General features: G+C 36.1%; 1 protein-coding gene and 1 pseudogene across 8 annotated transcripts in view; both read left to right on the forward strand.

Moving 5' to 3' along the window:
* The window catches only part of Sugct (succinyl-CoA:glutarate-CoA transferase), a 702,721-nt gene that overhangs the window by 38,124 nt on the left and 639,095 nt on the right, over positions 1 to 25,502 (forward strand). For all 8 annotated transcript variants that reach the window (XM_048786483.1, XM_048786480.1, XM_015490245.2 and 5 more), the window contains one exon: positions 13,575 to 13,695. In XM_048786483.1, the coding sequence (XP_048642440.1) occupies positions 13,575 to 13,695 (121 nt within the window). The remainder of the gene's footprint in view (positions 1 to 13,574; positions 13,696 to 25,502) is intronic.
* On the forward strand, positions 18,207 to 23,870 carry LOC125611470 (annotated as a pseudogene).

The raw sequence follows: 25,502 nt of genomic DNA on the forward strand, positions 1-25,502 counted from the left end.
ATTCAGTGCTATTATAGGAAGATGATTTTTATTTCCTTTATCTTGATTTATTTCTATTGCTTAATTTAGACTTGATTCTTCTTCAATTGACTATTCTTCTTATGAGATTCATCCATATGCTTTCTAAGATATTTATTTTTCATTTCTTCTGTGTGAAATATTTCATTGAATATATATATTTATTTTTAAATTTGTTCTAATTAGTTATATGTGATAGTAGAATGCATTTTGACACATTGTATACAAATAGAGAAAAACTTCTCATTTCTCTGGCTGTACAATAATGCAGAGCCACACTGGTAGTATAATCATACATGTATATAGGGTAATAATGTCCGTCTCATTACACCATCCTTCCCATCCCCATACCTCCTCCTGCCTCCTTACTTCCCTTTGCACAAACCACCTGCCGTTATGGATCAGCATTTGCTTATCAGAGAAAACATTTGGCCTTTTGTTTTTTATGGTTGGCTTATTTAGCATGATATTCTCCAGATCCATCCATTTACCTGCAAATGCCATAGTTTTATTCTTCTTTAAGGCTGCTAATAATCTATTGTGTATATGTACCACATTTTCTTTATCCATTCATCTATTGAGGGACATCTAGGTTGGTTACATAGTTTAGCTATTATGCTAGCTTGGTGGTTATGAATACTTTTTGTTTCTATCTTAAATTCTGAAGAATATTTTTGTTGGATATAGCAGTATTTATTGGTGCCCATTATCTCTTAGGGATTGGTATATATTATTCCAAGCCCTCTGGCTTTTAGGGTCTGGTATTAGAAATTAGTTTAGTTTACCTCTAAATGTGACCTAGTGTTTTTATCTTGCATTTTTAAAAAATTATGCCCTTGTTCTGTATCAAGAAGAAGATTTTTTATCTGTTTCTTGAAGAGGATTTTTTTTTTTTTTGTGGGGGACACAACCACTGAGCCACATCCTCAGTCCTATTTTGTAATTTGTCTAGAGACAGGGTCTCACTGAGTTGCTTAGCTCCTCACTTTCCTGAGTCTGGCTTTGAACTTGCAATCCTTCTGCCTCAGCCTCCTGATCCACCAGGATTACAGGTGTATGCCACCGGGGCTGACGAAGAGGATAATTTTTAACTTGTCTGTTTGAGGTTCTAAATGACTCTTGATTTTGGATTTTCATCTCACTCCTAAGATATGGAAAATTTCCTGATATTATTTTATTGAAAAGGTTGTACATTTCTTTTAGTTTTTGATTTGGTGACTTCTTCAATGCCAATAATTCTTAAATTTGGTCTTCTAATATTATTCCAAATTTTTTGATTATTCTGATGATCTCTTTATATTTTTTTTTATTGTTGACTTTATTTTCAAGTTTATATACTTTGTCTTTGAGGCCTGAAAATATGTATTCTATGTGGTCTAGTCTATTGGTGATCTTTCAATTAAATTTTTAACTTGATTTATTGAGTCATTTTCAGTTTTGATTCTTTCTCAGAATCTCTGTCTCTTTATTGAAATGGCCTGTATATTTTATTCCTTACATCTTTTTTTATTTCATTGAGCATTTTAAATGTGAAGTTTCTAAATTCTTTATCCAACATTTCCTCCACTGTGGTGTCAATGGGATCGGTTGTTGAAGTGTTGTGGGTTGTTTGGGGTGGTAGTTTCCTTACTTTTTTGTATTGTTTGTATGTTTACCTATCTGCTGGAATGTTTATATTTTCTACTTTTGTGCAAGGAAATATTTAGTGAGTTTCTTTTCCTTAATTGCCCAGGCTGGGCAAATATCCAAGTATTCATATTCCCATTCAATGTATGTCCTCTGTTATGCCTAGTATCAGTACCACTTTGAGAGAAGATACTAAACCCTATTAGTTACAATAACATTAGAGCAAAGCCATGTAATACTAAGCCTTACAGGGGAAAACTTATTGAAAATGTTCTTCACAGCTTCTCTAATCTAATATGAAATTGTAGTAATGTTCTGAATATGTTTAGAAATTAGTTATTAAAGATAGTAAAATTATTACACTATATAGGGGATGAAAAGTGGACAAGAAGAAAAATTGGCAAAGAAAAAAAAGAAAGAAAAAGAAAAGATACAAATAAAAGAAAAAGAAGAAAAAAGTAGGGTGGGTATTTGAGGCAGGAGAAGGTAGTGCAAGAGAGAAAAGAATGACTAAAAGAAGGAACTGTAAAATTGAGGCAGGAAAGCAAAGATAAAATAATTACTAATAAATAATTACTAATAAAAAGAAATAGAGCAATCAATTGGGTCAAGGGCTGCAAAATCAAATAATAAGGGGATATTTATCAATGCAATATGAAAAGTAATATCTGTAAGATCAAAACTATTAGAGCTATTTATGATATTTTATGCCAAAGAGTGGAGATTTCTTATGGAATCTTCTTGATTTGGATTTCATCAGGATTTGTAACCTTTAGAAGATACCCACCACTCCTCAGCTTTACCTCTAATTTTCCCTGGGTTTGGAGGTAGGATTCACACTGGCTGACCTCTGGTACAATTCTAGAAGGTCTCCTTTGATCTTTGATGTGTCCAGGTTCCTACTAGCTTTCTAGTGGGCTAGAGAACATGGCTTCTAATTGTCTGTAATTTAGGAGCCAGTTATTCCCTGTTAGTGAATGCAGTTTGATGTGTCCCCCTAAAGTAAAGCTTCATGTATCTAGCACTATCAAATTAAGTGTGGGCTTCCCTGTGTATATTTTGGGGTGTGTGTGGAGTGTGGTGATATTAGGTAGAGTTATTGTAGTTTGGTTGTTGTGGTGCTGGGTGCACTATGGTGGCTTGAAGTGCATAGATCATAGGTCACAGGTTGGTGGGCTTGTATCTGGTGGCTGTTTCTGTGTGACACTGCTCTGTTAAGCCCCTTTGAGGGCTGTACTGCCTTTGTGTATGTGTTGAGGTTCTCCACTGGCCTCTTGGGGTTATCCTCAGGAACGCCTTCTGTGATTTTGTGTGTCTGAGTTAAAATTGAGTTAACTGCTGACTTTGGTTGTCACAGCTATGGATCCTCCTAGAGATGATAGGACACAGGAGCTGCTTTCCTGGTTTCTGTGGTTTTCTCACCAGCAGTGCTTGTTAGTCAGCCCAGGGGCCCAAGTGTTATTGGAGGGTGCTGTGTCCACTAGTTGTTACTGTTGGGTGTGGGGACACAGTGTGCAGGGCTTAGGGCTCTTGTTGACTGCTGTGGGATGCTGAATGTCCATTCCCTTCGTCATGGCCTTCTTTATAGCAGCAAAGAGCTTGGTGGTTATCTGCTACTATAGATCCTGTGATTGCAGACTCTCTGTGGTGATCTGTGGCACAGAAGCTCCCACCATGACTGATGTAGATTACTAGGGTACCATCCATGTGACTGGGGTAGAGTATTAGTTGGCCCACCTGCATCTGAGTTCTTTTGGCTTGTGGTTGTAAGTTGCTGAGCACTTGCTCCTCTGGGGCTTCCATGTGAGCAGTCTGTGGCTCAGAAGCCTTCACCCTGGCTGCAGCAGATTGCCCAGGATACTGTCTCTGTGACTGGGGTAGGGTGTCAGTTGGCTCACCTTTGCCTGAGCTCCTACTGCTGTGGCTGGTTGCTGTGAATCATGGAGTGCTTGCTCCCCTGCTCCCCACTGATGGGGTGTCTATGTAATGGTGCTGGCTAAGCACTTGGTGGCCTTTGGGAATTGTGGAGCCTGTGATTGCAGGCTCTATGGGCTCTCTGTGTTACAGAAACTTCTACCCTGGCTGCCACAAATCACTGGGGTTTTACCTGTCACTGAGATTGTGTCAGTTGGCCTGTCTTTGCCTGAGCTCCTGTGGAGACTGGGAGTGCTGGGTTGGGGTTAACGTTCTCCTGGAGTGATTTGCTCTCAGGTCAGCTCCACCCCACTCCCCTTGTCCTTGGTGAGGAGGAGTGGATTTCAGTAGCCTTCAGCTAGCAGCAATCCCTCTATAAGTGCTTTCTACATGGATTACTGAGACAACCCACTTCAGAGTCATTCCCTATAGTTTTATTTTTTACTATATGTAGATGGGAAAAAGCTGTATTGATTTAATTTCCTCTAGGGAGGCTGGTTATCTACAAAATGACTTTCCTGCCTGGCAGTTTTCAGCCCACAATTTGGGTGCAACAGTGTGATCTTCTTTACTATCTTTGCTGCTTCTGTCCCCTTTCACCTTGATCTGCTTTTCATTCAACTATTCTTAAGAAAGTAAGCTCATGGGCTTTTTCTGTCCTTCTTTCTCTCTGTTACCCCCATCTTTATCAGGGTTCAGGTTCAAGGACTTCTGTCCTTATTTTATGCTCCAGTAACTGTATTCCAACTCTGTCCTGTTAGGAAGAACTTGATATAGATAACACCATTTTGAAACATTTCCTCCATCTTACAATAGGAATCACCTCATGGCTACTCTGACTCAGCCTGACCTAAACCACAGACAATATTCTCATCATGCAAGGAAACCCCAACATTCTGTCATCATAAGAAAGGAAATTGTTATCTGGGACTGAAATCCTGAATAACACCTGGCTCCTTAAGAAGGTGACACCACAAAGATCCTTCCCTGACAACCCCCTATCGATGGCCTAACCACACATTCCATCACCCCTCTCCCCTATATCTACCCCAGGATATAAGAGGAATACTGAGTCTCATTCTCTACTGGATGCCCTTCAGGAGGTTTGTCCTGAATAAACCTGTGTAGTATATCATTGAGCTGCCTCTCCTGTCTATTTTCTTCATTCAATTCTTTCCTTATACTTCCATGTCTCAAACTGTCCAATATTGAGTTTTAGAGTGTTAACTCTGTCACCCACCTCTCTGATTAGCTGTTCTTTTGCTATTTAGTTTCTGAAATGTGGAGGAGTTGAGGCTTGCTGCCTAGATCTGCTCTGCCATTTTCTGAGTGTAAAATTCCCAATGACATTCTTGACAGAAATGCTCATAAAGAGCTCAAAGGGTCTCCAGGTTAACCACAGAATTGTTAATTCAAAACAGCATGTTGTATATCTTTCACATCTCAATGAAGACTAGATATCAGTATTCCAACTGCTTGTGATCTTTCATCACCTAATAACTTGATAATCTTAGAATCTGCCAGCAACTGGCTGGTTTTCATCACACTTTTTTTTGTCCTCTACATTTTCTAGTCAGTACCATCTCACACTATTTTTTTTGGTACTGGGGATTTAATCCAGGGGTGTTTAACCACTGAGCAACACCCCCAGCCCTTTTTAGTTTTTGATTTGAGACAGTGTCTTGCTCAGTTGCTTAGGGCCTCGCTATTGCTGAGGTTGGCTTTGAACTTGCAATTTGCCTGCCTCAACCTCCTGAGCCACTAGGATTACAGGTGTTTGCACCATGCCCTACTGTTTATATACTTTTGAACCAGCTTCATGGTGCTATTGTAGTAAAGTCCTGAGTCGAAAACAACAAAGGTATGTTCTCAAAGACTCAACCTTTCAGAGGTGGGTGCAGCAGGACACACCTATAATCCCAGCCACTTGGGAGGCTGAAATAGGAGGATCACAATTTTGAGTCCAGCCTGAATTATTTAGTGAGAACCTGTCTCAAAATAAAAGTACCCTGGTTCATTCCCTATTACCACATCCTTCTGCCCCTGGCAAAAGACTGAATCTCTTGAGAGGCCAGGAGGACACCATGAATGACTTTTCTAAGACTATAAGAAACATATAAGATCTTGAATGGGGGTTATTATGGTTTGGATATGAGGTGTCCCCCAAAAACTCATGTGTGAGACAATGCAAGAAGGTTTGGAGGAGAAATGATTGGGTTATAGCCTTAACATAATCAATGGATTAATCAATCCCTGATGGGATTAACTGAGTGGTAACTGGAGGCAGGTGGGTAGTAGCTTGAGTAAGTGGTTCATTGAGGGTATGGCTATGGGGTATATATTTTGTATCTGGAGAGTGGAGTCTCTTTCTGATCATCATGTGAGCTATTTCCCTTAGCCACACTCTTCTGGCATGGTATTCTGCCTCACCTGGAGCCCTGGGGAATGGAGCCAGCCTTCTATAGACTAAGACTTCTAAAACCATGAGCCCTCAAATAAACTTTTCCTCCTCTATAGTTGTTCTGGTTGGGTTCATTTAGTTACAGTAGTGAAAAAACTAACTAAAACAGGGGTATATATCCTAAAAAAAAGAGAAGGAGAGAGAATACTTTAGATTACCGATACTCTCTAAATATTACTATCTCATAAGTCCCTAGTACATATTTATTTCAATAAATATTTTTCAGTTGAAGAAAATAATTTTTGTCATATCCTCTTTTCCAGGAATATTTGAGCAATAAATATCATAATGCATACATATTGCATTCTTTGGTGATCATAAACACTGCTGGGCAAATTTATCAGTAGCAATCTATAGCTTCCAAATTCAACTTTTCTGTGTTTTTCTTAAATATTACAGAGCCAGACTGTATGGTACTCTGAGCAGTCCTCCTCCTCCTCTTCCTTTTCCTCATTGTGTTCTTTTTCTCATCCTTCCCCACCTTTGTCTTCTTTGTGCTGGGGATTGAACTCAGTGTTAACTGAGCATAGCTCTTAGTTTTTATTTTTATTTTTTTTATTACCTGAGTAATGCCTGTTCATGGGTATTATTAGTCAGTTTCTGTAACTATAAGTAACTGAGCTAATAAACTTATAAAGGGAGAAGGTTGTTTTGGGAGAGTGTTGTTTTGGTTCAGTTTTAGAGGTATCAGTCCATGATAAGTTGGCTCCATTGTTTTGGGTAAGATACAGCATCATAGTAATAGTGCATGGCAGAAAAAAACTGCTTACCTCATGGCTGGAAAGCAAAAAAAAAAAAAAATGAAGAAGAGGGAATGGGGTCTCACTATATTTTTAAATGGTATGCCTCTAGTGACCAAAAGACCTCCCACTAGGCCTTACCTCTTAAAGGTTCTACCACCTGCCATTAGCACCTCCTTGGACACCAAGCCTCCATACATGGGCCTTTGGGGGACATTTAAAATCCAGACTATAGCAATGGGTAAAAAGATTAATATTTTCATATATCATATTCAACTCTTTCTTATGCTTTTGTATACTTATTTCCCCCCCCCCCAAAATATGAGAAAATATTATATGTGCTCTTTATATATAATCTACTTTTTTGTTAGCATGTTCTAAGTACTTTCTAATATAACTAATTATTGGCAAAAAGCATGTAATCTGCTTTATTCAGATTTAACATATTCTGAATAATTTGCTATTAGCATAACTTTACACTTTTGTCTCACTGGATACTTTATGTAAATTAAGATATGGCTTATAATTATATAGAAATTTAAAAATAGATACTGCATATGGTTCAAAATTTTTTATTGTGGCAAAATATATGTAACATAAAAATTTTCATTTTAAGTATTCAATTTAGTGGCATTAATTAAATTTGCAGTGTTATACCATTACTCATCTCCCAAATGTTTTCATTACCACTTTAAACAGAAACTTTGTATTCATTAGGCAATAACTCTTTATTTCCTTTCCCCCTTAACCCCTGGTAATCTCTAATCTACTTTCTGTCCCTATGAATTTGCCTGTTTTATACATTTTAATATGGGTGGGATCACACAATATTTGTTCTTTTCTGTCTGAATTTCACTTAACATACTGATTTCAAGGTTTATTCATGTTATAGCATGTATCAGAACTTCATTTCTGTTGGCTATTTTGAAAAATGCTGCTGTGAACATTTGCATACAAGTATTCAAGTCTTTGTTTTCAATTCTTTTGAATATGTTTCTAAGAATGGCATTGCCGGGTTATATAATAGTTCTATGTTTAACTTTTTAGGGGATCCTCCATAGGGTTTTAAAAATAAAAATAAGTTATTTAATGCCATTTGCATAAATAAGGTACTATATCCTGTACCATGAGAACTACACAACAGAGAGGTGACCAGCAAGGAAGTCTAGATGTATTTGTTACAGTTTGTTTTCTTTAGTGCCTATAGGAGTGCTTTGTAAATAGCATGGTTCAGAAAAATTTGTGGAATAAATTAAGGTATAACTGATTTTTAAATTTAATACTAACACTTCCTCTCTGATCCCTGAAGCAATGCTCTGTAGAATTATTAACAATAAATAAATGCAGCTGGGTGCAGTGGTGCATGCCTGTAATCCTCATGGCTCAGGAGGCTGAGGCAGGAAGATCATGAGTTCAAAGCCAGCCTCAGCAAAAGCCAGGTGCTAAGCAACTCAGTGAGACCCTATCTGTAAATAAAATACAAAATAGGCTTGAGGCTGTGGGCTGAGTGGTAGAGTGCCCCTGAGTTTAATCCCTAGCACCCCCCCTCCCCTGCAAAATGCATCTATTGAACCTCACCTTGGGGTATGGCTACATGTTGAGAACCAGCTTAATTTTTAATTAGCATCTGAAATTTGGAAAGAATGCCTTTATGACTCGAGATTTGAGTCAAATTTTCTATGTTTGCTATTGTTTGGATATAGTTTGAGCATGTCCCCAAGGGTTCTTGTGATGGAAGTCTGGTCCTCAGTGTGACAATGTTGGGAGGTGGTGGAAATTTTAAGACACAAAGCCTAGTGGAGGTGCTGCCCTCAGATGGGATTAAGTTTGTTCTTGCGGGATGCTGGTTGTTTTCACTCAAGTGAGGTGTTATAAAAGAGCAAGCCTGACTCCTTCCCTGCTCTCTAGCTTCCCACTTCACCATGATCTCTATTGCATGTATTTTGCCATTGTGATGCTGTCTGATATGAGGTCTTCACCAGAGCTGAGTTGATACTGGCACTAGGCCCTTGAACTTAACACGTGAAGAAAATAACTTGTGTGTGTGTTTGTGGTGGCGTTCAAACCCAAGGCCTTGCACATGTGAGGCAAGCTCTCTATCATTGACCTATACTACCAACCCTAAACCACTTTGTTTTTACTTTTGGTACTGGGAATTGTATCCAGAGATGATTTGCCATTGAGCTTCATCCCCAACTCTTTTTATTTCTTTTAATTTTGAGACACTAAGTTGTTTAGAGCTTTGCTAAGTTGTTGAGACTGGCCTCAAACTTGTGATCTTTCTGCCTTGGCCTCCCAAGTCACTGGGATTATAGGCATGCACCACTGTGCCTGGCTAAAATGCTTTTCTTTATACAGTACCTAGCCTCAGGTATAGCTACAGAAAATTGATTAACATGTTCTCTCTCTCTCTCTCTCTCTCTCTCTCTCTCTCTCTCTCTCCCTTATTCTTCTCTTCATTCTCCTTTCTCTTCCCCTCCCTCCCTCTTCTCCTTCTCCTGTTCTTCCTTTTTCTCCTCCTTCTTTTTCTTCTTCTCCCCACCATTTCTTCTTCAGCTGTGGATTGAATCTAGGGCCTTATTCTATTCTTAATGTTTTTATCATTCCTCTCCTTAGAGGTAATTACCTGGGTTTCTAGGGCCTCTGTTTCAAGAGCTCTGGAGAATGAAAACTTCTTTCCTTGAGATAGCACCTAAGATTTTCTCAGCCTCTTAATTTGTTAAGCAAGTCATTTCCATCTATAATCTCCAAGCTTAGTTACACATTGACAATTTATTATTTTATTATTTACATGTTTACATTCAAAGTTTATATTAATTCAACCTATACTATCTAAAGTAGAGGTTGGCAGAGTCTGTTAGCCAAATTGGGCTTGCTTTTGTACACTCATGGATGTTACTTTTTTTTTTTGACGGTGCTAGGGGTTGAACCCAGGGTCTTGAGCATGTGAGGCAAATACTCTACCAACTGAGCTATATCCCCAGCACCCTGGATGTTACATTTTTAAAGATTGTTAAAGAAAAACAGAAGGGAGACTAGAGGGAGGGGAAGAGGAGTGAGGAGGAGGTGGGAAGGGAAAGGGGAGGTACAGAGAACAAAATTGACCAAGTTATATTGTGTGCATGCACAAATATGCAACAATGTGTTCTATTACTATATATAATTTAATGCATCAATATAAAAAATTACAAAAGATTGTTAAAGAAAAATAAAGAAGAATGTGTGATAGAGAATGTGTGTGGATTGAAAAGCCTAAAATGTTCACTACTTGACCCTTGATAAGTTTGCTGACTGTTGATCTGGAGTCTTATTATGTTAATTTGTATGTATGTGAATATATTTAAATCTATGTGAATGTGGGAATAATCATTTTTATTTATTTATGTATTTGCAGTGCTGGGGCTTTAACTCAGGGCCTTGTTCATGCTAGGCAAGTGCTGTATCATTGAGCCTATCCCTAGTCCAAAAAAAAAATTGTGTTGAATAGTTATTAGGCTCCTGGATATATTCTAGAATGATTATAATCAATGTCTCTGAGTGATCTACTACAATTTTTGTCATGATTTTAAATAAAAAATATTTTAAAAGGTACACAGTCACATTTGAGATTTTGAAAATAAGATTAATGTTTGCAATGGTTGATTGTCCTCTAAATCTATTTGCTGTTGTCTAGTAATCAAAATCTAGGTTCTGTTTCTGACAGTTGCTGGTTCATTGGGCTGCAAAACAAAACAAAACAAAACAATGGTTCAAAAAGACATTTAAAACTTTGGAAAGAAAGCATCTGAAAAGTGTGAAGACATTTCAGAATCACATGTAAACTAAGTGCATGTGATGAGGTATATTATAATGAGGTATATTGTAATGAGGTATATTACATAAAAGGAGTGGAGAGTAGTGAAGATACTGTATTTCGTTATTTTTGGTAAAGGTTTCAAAACATGTTTTCCTAAACTTTATATATGCATATTCTATTATATACCTATACTTCTTTTTATATTTTCAATTAGTTCTTTTTAGTTATATATAACATTAGGATTTGTTTTGACATAACTATAAAAGCATAGAATATAATTTGCTCTCAGTCTTACTTTCTCTTTCCCTTCCCTGCTCCCTCTCTAATTCCCTTCCCTATACTCTACTGATATTTTAAAAAATATTTATTTTTTAGTTTTAGGTAGACACAATATCTTTATTTTACTTTTGAATGGTGCTGAGGATCAATCTCAGTGCCTCATGCATGCTAGGTGAATGCTCTACCACCTGAGCCACAACTCCAGCCCTATAAATTTTTTTTTCTAAATTAGTGCCTTGTGGATATACATAAAGGTGAGATTTGCTGTGGTATATTCTTATATGTACATAGGAATGTTAAGTCAGGTTCATTCCACTGTTCTCTTATCCAGCACCCCGAGCATCTGAATACTCTTTTTCTATTATACTGATTTCTCTTCTATTTTGATGAAATCCCCTCCACCACTCCTCCCCCTCTTATTTTGGAGTAACTTCAGTATATCAGAGAAAACATTTGATCTTTGACTTAGTGTGTCTGGATGATTTCACTTAGCATGATGGTCTCCAGTTTTATCCATTTCTCCTCATTTTCTGCTTTTCATAGTAGTGGCACTAATTTGCAGTCTCATCAACAATGTATGACTGTACCTTTTCTCTCTCATCCCTACCAACATCTATTATTATTTGTATTCTTTTTTTTATGCTGAGAATTTAACTCAGGGGTCCTGTACCACTGAGCTACATGTCTAGTCCTTTTTATTTTTTATTTTCAGACAAGGTCTCACTATTTTTCTTAGGGTCTTACTAAATTGCTGTGGCTGGCCTGGAACTTGTTATCCTCTTGTCTCAGCCCCCCAAGCTGCTGGGATTATGGGCGTGCACCACTGTACCCAGATTATTTGTATTCTTGATAATTGCCATTCTGATTGGAATAAGATAAAATCTCAATGTAGTTCTGATTTGCATTTCTTAGATTTGCTGGAGAAATTGGAACTTTTTTCATATATTTATTAGCCATTTGTATTTCTTCTTTTGAGAAGTGTCTGTTTAGTTCTTTTGCCCATTTATTAATGCATTATTATTTTTTGGTGTTTTTTAACTTCTTTTTTATTCAGGATATTAATGCACTATCTGAGAAACAGGTAACAAAGATCTTTTCCCATTCTGTAGGCTCTCTCTTCACACTCTTACTTGTTTCCTTTGCTTTGTAGAAGCTTTTTAATTTGATGCCATCCCACTTACTGATTTTTAGCTTTACTTCTTATACATTAGGAGTCTTGTTAAGAAAGTTGAAGCCTGTGCCAATATGTTGGGATGTTGGGCCTATATTTTCTCCTAACAGTTGCAGAATTTCTGGTCTAATTCTTAGGTTTTTGATCCACTTTGAATTGATGTGTGCAGGGTGAGAGATAAGGGACAAGTTTCCAGCACCATTTGTTGAAAAGGCTCTTTTTTTCAACATAAGTTTTGGGAACCTTTGTCAAGTATCAGAGGTCTGCATCTATGTGGATTTGTCTCTGTGTCTTCTATTCCATCAGTCTTCATGACTGTTTTAGTACCAGTACCATGCTGTTTTCATTACTACAGCTCTGTAATATAATTTGAGGTTCAGTATTGTGATGCCTTCAGCATTGCTCTTCTTGCTCAGGATTGCTGTGGCTATTCTGGACCTTTTATGTTTCCAAGTGAATTTTAGAACATTTTCTAGTTCTGTGAAGAATGTCATTGGTATTTTGATGAGGATTGCATTAAATCTGTATAGCACTTTTGGTAATATGGCCATTTGATAATATTAGTTTTGCCTATTCAAGAACATAGGAGGCCTTTTTATCTTCTAAGGTCTTCAATTTCTTTCTTCAGAGTTCCATAGTTTCCATTGTAAAGGTCCTTCACTGCTTTGTTGTATCAAATCCCAAAGATTTTATTTTATTTTTTGATGTTATTATGAATATGATAGTTTGCCTAATTTATTTCTTATCAGATTCATTATTGGAGTTTAGAAAAGTGATTGATTTATCTATGTTTCTCGTATATTCTGCTACTTAACTAAGTTTATCAGCTCTGTAAATCTTCTGGTAGATTTTTTGGGGTCTTCTAAATGAAAGATCATGTCATTAGCAAAACAGATTATTTAACTTCTTTTTTAATTTGTATCTTTTTAAATTTCCTTCTTTTGCCTGATTGTTCTGGCTAGATTTTCAAGGACTATATTGAATAGAGTGTGTATGTGTATGTGTGTGTGTGTGTGTGTGTGTGTGTGTGTGTGTATGTATATATATATATATATTCTTTTTTTTTTTAAACCAGGAAGTGAACCCATAGGCACTTAACCTCTCAGCCACATCCCTAGCCCATTTAATTTTTTTTTTTTTGAGACAGGATCTTGCTAAATTGCTTGGGCCTTGCTAAATTGCTGAGGCTGGCTTTGAACTCACAATCCTTCAGCCTCAGCCTCCTGAGCCACTGGGATTACAGGCATGTGCCACTGTGCCTGGCTACCTATAGTTCTTATTACATATTTAGACAGATCACTTAGCCTAAATATTTCTTACATTTGAAGGATGTAAAAACTACTTAATATCATGTTAATAGCTATTATTTTACTGACAAATACTTCAAATAGTTGATTATGGCTTTTCATGTTTATACGAATCTACTTTATCTATTCTCTATTTTTTTATGGACTATTGCAAATTAAGAATCAATTGTGTTTGTTGAAATTAAAGTCCTATTATGTGGGAAAGTTGTTATAATTTGGAAGTCCCTTAAGAAGTCTGATTCATCTTTACCTCTTCCTTCAGCTTGCAGCTGTTTGTGATGTATTTGTGGAAAACTACGTCCCTGGAAAACTGTCCACAATGGGCCTGGGGTATGAAGATATAGACAAGATTGCTCCTCACATCATCTATTGCTCCATCACAGGTAGTTCAATCCCATACCCTTGCTAGGGAGTAAGTTTTTCAATTTTTTCATTTTCTTGCTTCTATAAGAAACTTCTTGCAGGTATTGGTTTTCTTAAGCGATTCTGCTTTCCCTCTCCCTAAACCATTTAGACTATTAAACATTAAGGAACATTAACTTAAATGAACATTTTCATATATTTATCTACTGTTTGTATTTCTTTTTTTTAATATTTATTTTTTAGTTATTGGCAGACACAACATCTTTGTTTGTATGTGGTGCTGAGGATGGAACCTGGGCCACATGCATGCCAGGCAAGTGCGCTACCGCTTGAGCCACATCCCCAGCCCTGTTTGTATTTCTTCTTTGAATTGTCTGCCTATGGATTTGCTATTTTTCTATACTGATGTTTTATAAATGTTTACAAAGTACTGTTATCAACTAATACAGATGAATTATAGGTGAAATATTGATTGATTTTAATATAACATAGAAACTGAATGTATCCCTATAATGTATCAGGAAGTGCCAACCAAGGGAAGGAGAAGAGTATTATAAAGTCTTTTGATTGTTAAGGCCTTTCCAGTGAACCTTGTGTGTGTGTGTATGTGTGCAGATTATAAGGAAAAAAGTCACAGTATTACTTAGTTTTTCATATTTTAAGTGGCTCTTAAAATAGAAACTTGTTAATAGTTTTGTCATAAAAATTTATGATATTTTTTAGTTTTTATTTATTAATCTATCAGATATTTATTGTAGGCTTATGATCTGGGCAGTATTCTATAGTTCTGGTTGCAAGAGTAAAGAAACCACACATGTGCTCTCTAGAAGATTTATATTCTAGGAGAGGGAAATATATATGTAATATATATTTATTTAATTCAGTTTAACACAGATAAGGGCTACGGGACAAGAGGGATGGGGCAAAGAGGAGATGTTTTATACTGGGAATAGAGAGAAGGCTTCATTGAGGAGCTGACATTTGAGCAGAGACTTGAATAAAGTAAAAGAGTGTACCATTTAAATATTTGAAAGACGGAACTGACTACGTTTGAGGACCAGCTATGTCAGTATGGTTGAATCAGAATGAGTAAGGGGGAATGTCATAAGAAGAAAACCAGGGATATATTCATTAGCAAGATCATAAAAACAAAACAAAACAAAACAAAACAAAACTCATGGGCTACTTTTAAGGAATTTGGCCTTTACCCTGAGTTACATTGTAAGCTAAAAGAGGGTTGAGCAGAAGAATGATATGATCTGACATATTTTAAAAAGGATATCTAAAGCTACTGTATTGAGAATGGATGTAGAGAACAAAGGCAGAAGCAGAAGAATAGTTATGAAGCTGTTGGAAAGTACCAGGCTAGAGATGACAATGGCTTGAATTAGAGTGGTAGTGGTGCAGGCAGTTGCAGAGTGATAGGATTCTGAATGTTTTCAGGTTAAAATGGATAGGATTTGCAAATGGATTATAGGTGAGTATCAGAGGAAGAGTAGGGTTAAGGATGATGTTAAGATTTTTCCCTGAGCAGTTAGAAGAACAAAATTACTATTTACTAAGATGAACAAACAGGAAAAAAAAATTGTGGGGAAAATGTCAAGAGTCAGGTTTTGGATTTATCTTTGAGATGTCTGTTAGATAGTCAAGTGGGGAAGTGAAGCAAAGGATTGGAACTAAGAGTCAAGAGTTCAGAGAAGATGGAATATTTGGTAGTTGTGAGCAAATGTGATCTCTGGGTGCAATCTTTTGAGAGTGAGTGCAGAAGAAAAAGGACAGTACCTGAAGTTGAGGTCAATTCACTCCAGTGACTAGAAGTGTAGATGATAACTAGGACACGGTAGAGAAGGTTGAAAAGGAATTTTTCCCCAACATATGCTCAAGAGATTTTATATTTCTCATTAAAAATTAGAAATGGTTTTAACCATGTGGCTTTGGTTTATATCTTCCATGTTCTTTTTTTATTTGTTCTTTTAGTTATACATGACAGTAGAATGTATTTTGGCAGAATATACATACATAGAGTATAACTTATTCTATTTAGGATCCCACTTTTGTGGTTGTACATGAGGTGGAGTTACTCTGGTTGTGAACACAAATTCAAGGCTCGGAAAATTATGACCCATTAATTCTACTGTATTTCCTATTCCCCTATTCCTCCCTTCCTTTCATTTCCCTTTGTCTAATCCAGTGGATTTCTATTATTCCCCTCCCCTACTTCCCTTGTTTTGGGTTTGCATTCACAAATCAGAGAGAACATTTGGCCTCTGTTTTTGGGGGGTTGGCTTATTTCACTTAGCATGTTATTCTCCAATTCCATCCATTTACAGGCAAATACCATAATTTCATTCTTCTTTATGGTGAGTAACATTCCAGTGTGTATGTATGTCACATTTTCTTTATCCATTCATCCTTTGAAGGACACCTAGCTTGGGTATTGTGAGTTGAGCTTCTGTAAACATGGATGTGGCTGTGTCACTGTTATATGCTGTTTTAAAGTCCTTTGGGTATAGACCAAGAAGTGGGATAATTGGGTCTAATGGTGGTTCCATTCCAAGTTTTGTAAGGAATATTCATACTGACTTCCATAGTGGTTGCACCAATTTGCAGTACCACCAACAATGTATGAGAGTACATTTCTCCCCATATCTTTGCCAACATTTATTGTTACTTGTATTCTTTATAATTGCCATTTTGACTAGAGTGAGATGGAATCTCAGTGTACACTGTTTTAATTTGCATTTCTCCAATTGCTTAAGATGTTGAGCATTTTTAATATATTTATTGGGCATTTGTATTTCTTCTTCTATAAAGTACTTCTCAGTTCCTTAGCCTGTTTATTGATTGGATTCTTCTTCTTCTTTTTTTTTGGTGTTACGTTTTTTGAGTTCTTTGTATATCCCGGAAATTATGCCGTATCTGAGGTACTGGTGGTGAAGATTTTCTCCCAGTCTGTAGGATCTCTGTACATGTTATCAATTGTTTCCTTTGCTGTGAAGAAGCTTCTTAGTTTGATACCATCCCATTTATTGATTCTTGATTTTACTTCTTGTGCTTTAGGAGTCTTATTGAGGAATTAGGTTCCTAAGTCTACATGATGGAGTGTTGGGCCTATATTTTTCTTCTAGTAGGCACAGGGTCTCTGGTCTAATGCCTGGGTCCTTAATCCAGTTTGAACTGAGTTTTGTGTTGGGTGAAAGATAAGGGTTCAATTTCATTTTACTATGTCTGGATTTCCATTTTTCCCAGCACCATTTGTTGAAGAGGCTATCTTCTCTCCAATGTATGTTTGTTGTGCTTTTGTCTAGTATGAGATAACTGTATTTAGGTGGGTTTGTCTCTGTGTGTTCCATTCTGTTCTGTTGGTCTTCATGCCTGTTTTTGTGCCAATACCATGCTGTTTTTGTTATTATAGCCCTGTAGTATAATATAAGTTCTGGTATTGTGGTGCCTCCTGCATCATTTTTTGGCTAAGCATGCTATTCTGAGCCTGTTATTTTTCCAAAAGAATTTCATGATTGCTTTTTCTATTCCTGTGAAGAACATCATTGGAATCTTTATAGGAATTGCCTTAAATCTGCATAGCACTTTTGACAGTATGGCCATTTTGATAGCATTGATTCTGCCTATCCAGGAACATGGGGAGATATTTCCATTATCTGAAGTCTTCTTCAGTTTCTTTCTTTAGTGTTCTGTAGTTTTCATTATAGAGGTCTTACACCTCTTTTGTTAGGTTGATTCACAAATATATTATATGTTTGAGGCTATTATAAAGGGGATAGTTTTCCTGATTTCTCTTTCAGCTGATATATCCTTGGTGTATAGAAATGCAATTGACTTATTGGTTTGATTTTAAACCCTGCTACTTTGATGAGTTCATTTACAAGTTCTATGATCTTTCTTGTAGAGTTTTTTTTGGGTGTTCTAAATATAGAATCATGTCCTTGGCAAGTAGGAGTATTTTGAGTTCTTCTTTTCCCATTCATATCCCTTTGGTTTCTTTCTTTTTTTCTGATTGCTCTGACTAGAGTTTCCAGGACTATGTTGAATCACAGGGTGATGGTGGTGGTGGAGACATGAATTCCCTCTTATTCCAGTTTTTAGAGGGAATGATTTCAAATTTTCTGCATTTAGAATGATGTTGGTCTTGGGTTTAGCATATACAGCTTTTACAATGTTGAGTTATGTTTCTACTATGCCAAGTTTTTCTAGTGTTTTGAGCATGAATGGATTCTCAATTTTTTTGAATGTTTTTCTGCATCTCTTGAGATAATCATGTGATTCTTGTCTTTAAGTTTATTGATGTGTCACCTGTGTTTATTGATTTCCATATATTGAACTAAACTTGATCCCTGGGATGAACCTCACTTGATCATGGTACACTGTCTTTTAAATATGTTTTTATATGCAATTTGCCAGTATTTTATTGATAATTTTTACATCAGTGTTTATCAGGGACATTGTCTGAAATTTTGTTTCCTTTGAGTCTTTGTCTGGCTTTGGTATCAGGGTGATACCAGCTTCATAAAATGAGTTCAGAAGTGTTCTTTCATTGAAAAGGAATTGTTAAAGGCATAGGAAGAGAACCTCCTAGAAGTCAAGTACATAAACAGTTTATTTTCATAGCCAGTTTAAGCTTAACAGTATAGAGAGTTTGAGCAGAAAGACATAAAGCATAATGTATTCATTGACCTGAATTACTTGTATTTCCTAAATTTTCTATGCTCTTTCTCACTTCTGAGGTTGTTGACCATGATGTTCCCATTGTTTGGAACACTGTTCTTCTGCTATAACCTGTTCACTCTCCCCTTTTCCTTTAGATCTCAGCTTGGATATCATTACTTTTGTTCAGATTTTCTTCGTCTCTAAAGATTGGGTTGAGTATTCTTGTACATGTTTGTGTTTGCCTCTTTACTTGCCTTTCTCTCCCTCTTTCCCTGCAGGTTCTTGTTCTGTTCCCACATGGTAGGGGCTCAACAACTGTTTCTTGAATCAATGAATGAGTAATCAAAACTTGACTAAAGAGTTTTAAATAGCTGCCATTATCTCTGCATTTTGCATTTCATAGAGAAGTGGTAAAGATATGCATACATTTTCTGAAAAAACTTCCGGAGGATAACCTGGATGAGTGCATACTTGGCCTCATTTGCTATTTCTTCTTTGGCTTGTCTGTAGTACTCTAAAGTTATCATTGATTTAAGATACCAAAAGAACTTGTACATGATGTAAATATTCAATTATTGACATAAGTCACTATACCTTAAGTCTTTTCCTAAGGCAGGGAGAGGAACTAGTGCATTTAAAAAGATTTCAAAAAAGAACTAAGCAAAAACTTTACTCCTTATGTTACAGTAAATTCATCTTTAAAAAATCTTGTTTTACAGCAAAAAAGCCATAATGTCTGTTGTTTATAATGTTTATTAGTCATAAAATTATAACAAAATTCTTATATTTCTGTGTATTCAGGTTGATTATTATAATATTTTGTTTTTCAGTATAATTATCTTTTTGGTATTATCATAACATAAAGTAACTTGTAAATGCAATTTTCACATGATTATTATTTTAGGTGGGATGAAGAGCTGTAATGGTCATTAACTTCTTCTTCTTTTTTTAGTCCTTGGAATTGAACCCAGGGGTGCTTAACCACTGAGCCACATCCAAGCTTTTTTCTTTTTTTCGATTTTAAATCTTTATTTATTTTTCTTTTATTTAATTTTAAAATTTTTTTTAAAAAAATAAATGACAGCAGACTGCATTATTGTTGAGAGCCACAGCCCAAGGGGCCCCAGCAAACTTTCAGACTGCCAGCTGATGATTGGCTCACAGCGGCCCCAGCAACTTCTAGCTGATTGGCTCCTCTTCGGTGATGCTCATTGGGCTGTTTCCCTGCCCTTTCAGACCACGGAACTGCTCATTGGGGGACTTTTTTGGCTCTGCCCACATGACCCAGCCAATCGGCCTCAAGAGCAGAAGGATTGTGGAGAGGCTTGTGGGAAGCTGGTGGTGGCAATTGGGCTCTGAAGGTTTTCCTGAGGAGCTTTTTTGTTTGGCGTGTGTGGTTCTAAAAATAAAGTTCGTTTCTTTTGACAAGTGGCTCCTGAATCGTGCCCAGCCAGACTGCGGCACATTATAATTCTTATTACACATATACAGTACAATTTTTCATATCTCTGGTTGTATATAAAGTATGTTCACATCAATTCATGTCTTCATGCATGTACTTTGGATAATGATTTTTTTCTATATTTTATTTAGAGAGACAGAGTCTTGCTGAGCTGCTTAGGGGAGTTATTAACTTCTTTCTTGAATCCAGTTGAGAGACAGGTTCTACATAAGGTGGATCTCTCTTTATCACTAGATCTGACTCTTTTTTAGAGTTACTGTTTTTTTTCTGTATGTAATAAGTTATAAGTTTTATTGTTGTATTTACATATCAATTTTTATATCTGTGACAGAGAAGAGAGATTTTTTTCCTTAGAATTTCAAATCCAATGGAAATATTAAGGTCTAAAGTACTTAAAAATTTTTTTAGTTGTAGATGGACACAATGTCTTTATTTTTGTTTGTTTATTTTTTTGTGGTACTGAGGATCAATCACAGGCCTCACGTGTATGAAGCAAGTGCTCTACCACTGAGCTACAACCCCAGCCCAGGTCTAAAGTATTTAGATAGGTAAATTAACATCTTTTAATTATCCTATTACAAAATGCTATATAACTAACATGTGGAAACTTATATTAAAATAACTATTTCTCTTTTCTATGTCTGTGATTGGCTGAGAGTCAGGTGATATAGAATGGTTAGGTTTGGCTCTAAGTTGTGGGTTGAGGGACCTGGTCTTCTCTGCATGTCTTTTATTTTTCCTGGACAAGCAGCTACCAAATGCATGATCTCATAGTGAAAAGTGGGAGCACTAGAGAACAAGCCCAATTCCACAGGCATATTTAAGTCTCCTTCTTACATCACATCTGTTAACAGGCTATTGTAAAGGGGATAGTTTTACTGATTTCAAAGCAGTCACATGGCTAAACCCAATACCAATGATGGTTTCATTCAGTCTCAGTAGTCTTTAGACAAATGTAAATTAAAGCAAAATAATATTCTATTTCACACCTATAAGATTGGCAGACATTTAAAAGACACCCATGGCAAAGAGCATGGGTTTCAAGGATGAAAATAGGAAATAATGCATTTTATTGTGTCATTCAGCCAAATAAAAAGTTATCCACTTGGGGAATCTTACATTCCCCAAAGGTTCACATTTATAACTAACTGAGGTTAAGGTTGAAAGTTTTATTGGGTATTGATTTATGACTGGAGAATCTTTAAATTTTCTGCCAATTCTCAAATTGTGTATTTTAATGTACAAAGAGGTTTGGAGAAAGATTATCTAACCCAGTAATTCTCAGCTAAGGGAGAATGGGTGGATCATATGGTTTCTGTGATAGAACAGGAGAGTAAAAGGGTGACAGGCAGAGGCATGTGTAATCTGAAAAATTACTTCTCATTATTCTGTAATTTTCTCCATTCCTACCTTCTGATGGTCTGTAGAATAACATTTACAGTTTATTCTCCTTTATTTCCTGATAAGGAAACAGGTCCAGAATGTTTAAAAGACCTAAGGGTACACTGCTATTTATTAGCAGATTGGCTTAAAATTCAGGTTTCTTGGCTTAATATAAAGTGACTAAATGTCTTCCATACTCAGACAGATCATTGTTAATTAAGTGCTGACATGAATTTTGTGATTATAAGACACTGAACTGCTCTACTTGAGAATTATTTTTGCCATTCTTTTTCATTTATTGTAATCATGTTTGCAATGGTGGAAATCATGAACAAATTTGCTAGTCAGAAAGTCTAAATTAAACAGATTCTGGAAGCAAAAATCACTTATGGGTCATGAGCTTGTGTCATTATAAAGCAAAGTTCTCTTTTGTAGAAGTTTGGTATTTTCAGTAATTAATTTTTTAAAAATATTTTTTCTAGTTGTAGATGGACACAATAACTTTATATATTTTTATGTGGTGCTGAGTATCAAAACGAGTGCCTCACACGTGCAAGGCAGGTGCTGTATCACTGAGCTGCAACCCCAGCCCAGTAATCAATGTTTTAATAAGACTGATTATATCAGTCTAAGGTTGCACATGTCATGATTGGAATCCTAGACTTTCCTGATGTTTCCCAGTGGTATTGCTGTCTTGTCAGTGCTGTCCAAGCCCAAATCGTCTGTTCTCACTCACATGTTGGCCTCATTGCTGATGAGAGTAATCTTAGAATGGCTGGGAGATTTACTTTAATGCACTCTGACAGTTGTGTGGTTGAAATTGCCTCAGTCTATGAAATCTGGTCTGCAAGACAAAAATGCTAAACTGATCTCAAGGGAGGAAGGACCTGATTGTTTTTATTAGTATGTCCTGTTATCATTTCAGAGGAAGCTGAGTATGCACATTAGGGGGCAGTGTTTAAAAAGCTATTTTCAGGCAATGGAGTCAGTGCTGGCGCAGAGGTGAAGTTGCACAGCAGTTTTTTCATCAGGCCCTGCAGCTAGTGGGCCACAAAGCAGGGGCATTGACAAGTGAGATAGAAGAACCAGGTTGTACTCTGAATCGAGAGAAAATTAAGGTGCTAGGGCTCCAGGGCCAGGCAGTAACCAACAGGAGAAAAAGTACTTTATAGAGTGTGGGGCGGAGGGCACTGTGTTGTCACACCTAGCCTCCTGAAATGTCTTCCTAATACTCTTTCTGAAATGAAAAACTTAATTATAATTAATCCACATGTGTATACAAGTAAAAATGGAGTTTCTCCCATTTTGAAGGGCAGCTCACCAAATATTTGGTTTGTTTCTCTGAGAACTTAGAAACTCAATGGAAAGTCAACAGAGAATAAGAAGGATGGAAGAATTAGATTTAGATGTATGTTCACCTAAATTTAGTTTCTTAAGAGCAGAAAGTGAAGTTAAAAAGCAGACATTTTGGATGCTATGTGTTATGTTGTTGGATCAGAAAGTATTGCCTGGGGTTGGGAACATTATCAAAAATGAAGCCATCTTTGACAGTGGTTTCTATCCAGCTGTTAAAGTTTGTCAGTTAACAGCTCAACAGACCCATCACCTTGTGAAGATGTTAAGTGATTTCAGCATTTTCTTTTATAGGCACCATACGACAGGATCAGTGGTCTTTAAACAGTAAAGTTTAGAAGCGTTTTAATTGTTAATATTCCTGCAAAGTAACTGTGTGTCACTTAGGGGAGAATAACAGAATGACATATTTCTGTCTTCATTGTCAAAACAAAAACAAAAACAAAAAAAACCTCCTCAACATGTTAATGCATGCAAACTGCAGCTAGAAATACTATAATCATTTGGACATCTAGCTGAGTATTTGAACAGCAGGGGACCTGTGTGGTCTGTACACTAATAGGCCATCTGCTAAGTCATATATGAGACTTGCTCAACTTCAAGGCCTATTGATTTAGTGCTTAAGAATGAATAAAATTCTATTGCCATCAACAACTTGTGAAATACCCTTGTAGTAGCTTTGAGAATATAGATACAAAGATGAAGGTCAACTGGAAAACTCTATTTGGAATTATAACTCTTGTCTTACCTGATTTTAGCAATAAATCCAGTATTTGGGGGAAAAAAGCCAAAACTTGATACTAAATGGGAAATATCAAAACTGTCTTCCTACAAAATGTTTAATGATATTTAGCACCCCTCCAAGGAAAGAACAAATTATACAACTCAACTATCCAACAAAGTAAACATATCATCCACAGTGGGGCTCTCAGAATTATTTAGTCCAGCACATAAAAAAGAGGAAACTACAACTACTTAGAACAGATATCAAAAGTTGCAAACCTAGATTTTCTAACAGTGAACTCCAAACTAATATGACAGATGGTTCTTGTACCTTAAATGTTGGCAGTCCTCAGTGCACTAAATACAACCACCTCTGTGTTCTCCAAGTTGTGAAGAAGGATGTCAAAAACAAGGAAAGTTAGTTTCATACTTTTCCTCTACCTAGAGAAGCACAATATGGATTTTTCGAATGCTCAGATTTGTCTTTCCTATTCTGCAACTGCAGAAAATACTCCATCATGATAGCAGTGTTGAAGATTGGACATAATAATGGAAAAAAATGTTTGCGTGCCCTTTCGAGAAGGAAAAACAGTGCATTTTTTCCCCTAGTGGGTAGAAAATAGGTCAGAAATAAAAATTATTTCAGGATGCTAATATTTTCTCTATCTGTAAAGTATCTGACATTTAATTTCCTCCATATTTTTATAATGTTTACTTCCCTTATTTAATAGAAACTTGTAGAATATCTATGACATAGATAAATGAAGTTACTGTAGTATTTAAGAACTGCTATTCTTATTATCTTTTTAATGTGTGTCATCTTTCCATCTTATGACTATTTTTCCCTTACCTTAATTAATCATTAAGATATTTCATTAGATGTACAGCATATTCCATTTATGTATATTTAATATGTGTAGCAATGACAATAATAATTTTAGAGTGAAAAAAGGCTACCATTCACTAGACATTACTTTTGGAGAAAATAGCAATGTTTTATGTGAACTAATAGGTAGAGAGAATCTGTGAAGGTACATATTTATACATTTTTTCTTTTTTAAAAATTTGTTTTTTCATATATACATGAAAGTAGTATATTTTGACATATTATATATATATATATATAGAGTAGAACTTATAATAAATAGGATCCCATTCTTGTGGTTGTACTTGATGTGGAGTTTTCCTGGTGGTGTATTCATATATGTACATTGGAAAATTATAGCAGATTCATTCCACTGTTTTCCCTGTTCATATCCACTCTCCCTCCCCTTCATTTCCCTTTGTTTAATCCACTGAACTTCTGTTCTCCCCCTCCCTAATTGTATATTAGTATCCACATATCAGAAAGAACATTTGACCTTTGTTTTTTTTGCAATTGACTTATTTCACTTAGCATAAAAGTCCCCAGATCCTTTCATTTACCAACAAAAGTCATAAGTCATTCTTTTTTTATGACTGAGAAATATTTTTTATGACTGAGAAATATTTCTTTATCCATTCATCTGTTGAAGGGCACAGGCAGTTCCGTAGTTTAGCTATTGTGAATTGTGCTACTGTAAACATTGATGTGGCTGTGTCACTCTAGTATGTTGATTTTTAACTTCTTTGGGTATATACTGAGAAGTAGGATAGCTGAATCTAATGGTGATTCCATCCAGGTATTCTGAAGAATCTCCATACTGCTTTCCATAGTGGTTGCCCCAATTTGTAGTCCCACCAGCAATGTATGAGTGTATCCTTTCCCCCACATCCTCAATAATATTTATTATTGCTTGTGTTCTTGATAGTTGACATTCTGAATGGAGTGAAATGAAATCTCAGTGTAGTTTTAATTTGCATTTCTCTAATTTCTACAGACGTTGAACTTTTTTTCATATATTTGTTAACCATTTATAATTTGAAACAGGGTCTCTCTAGGTTGCTTAGGCTGGTCTCAAACTTTTGATCCTCCTGAGAAAGCTTTTTAAGTCAAAGCAACCACTGCATAGCCCTTTATACTTGTAGATTTACAATGGTGCGTCCCTTAACAATTTAATTTTAAGTTGTACTTTTTTCCTTTGTGTCTTCCATGTATGTTATTTATAAAAGTTTAGCAGTAAGACTCCTCTTCACATTTAAAAATATTTCTTTTTCTTTATTTTTTTGTTCACTTCATTACTCCTTCCTTTTGGAAGGATAAATATATTATTGATTACACCACGTTTGTGGGAACATTGTGTATTTCAAATAAATTTCTTA

This window comes from Marmota marmota, unplaced genomic scaffold (genome assembly GCF_001458135.2).
Source record: "Marmota marmota marmota unplaced genomic scaffold, marMar, whole genome shotgun sequence".
In the NCBI taxonomy this organism is placed as follows: Eukaryota; Metazoa; Chordata; class Mammalia; order Rodentia; family Sciuridae; genus Marmota; species Marmota marmota.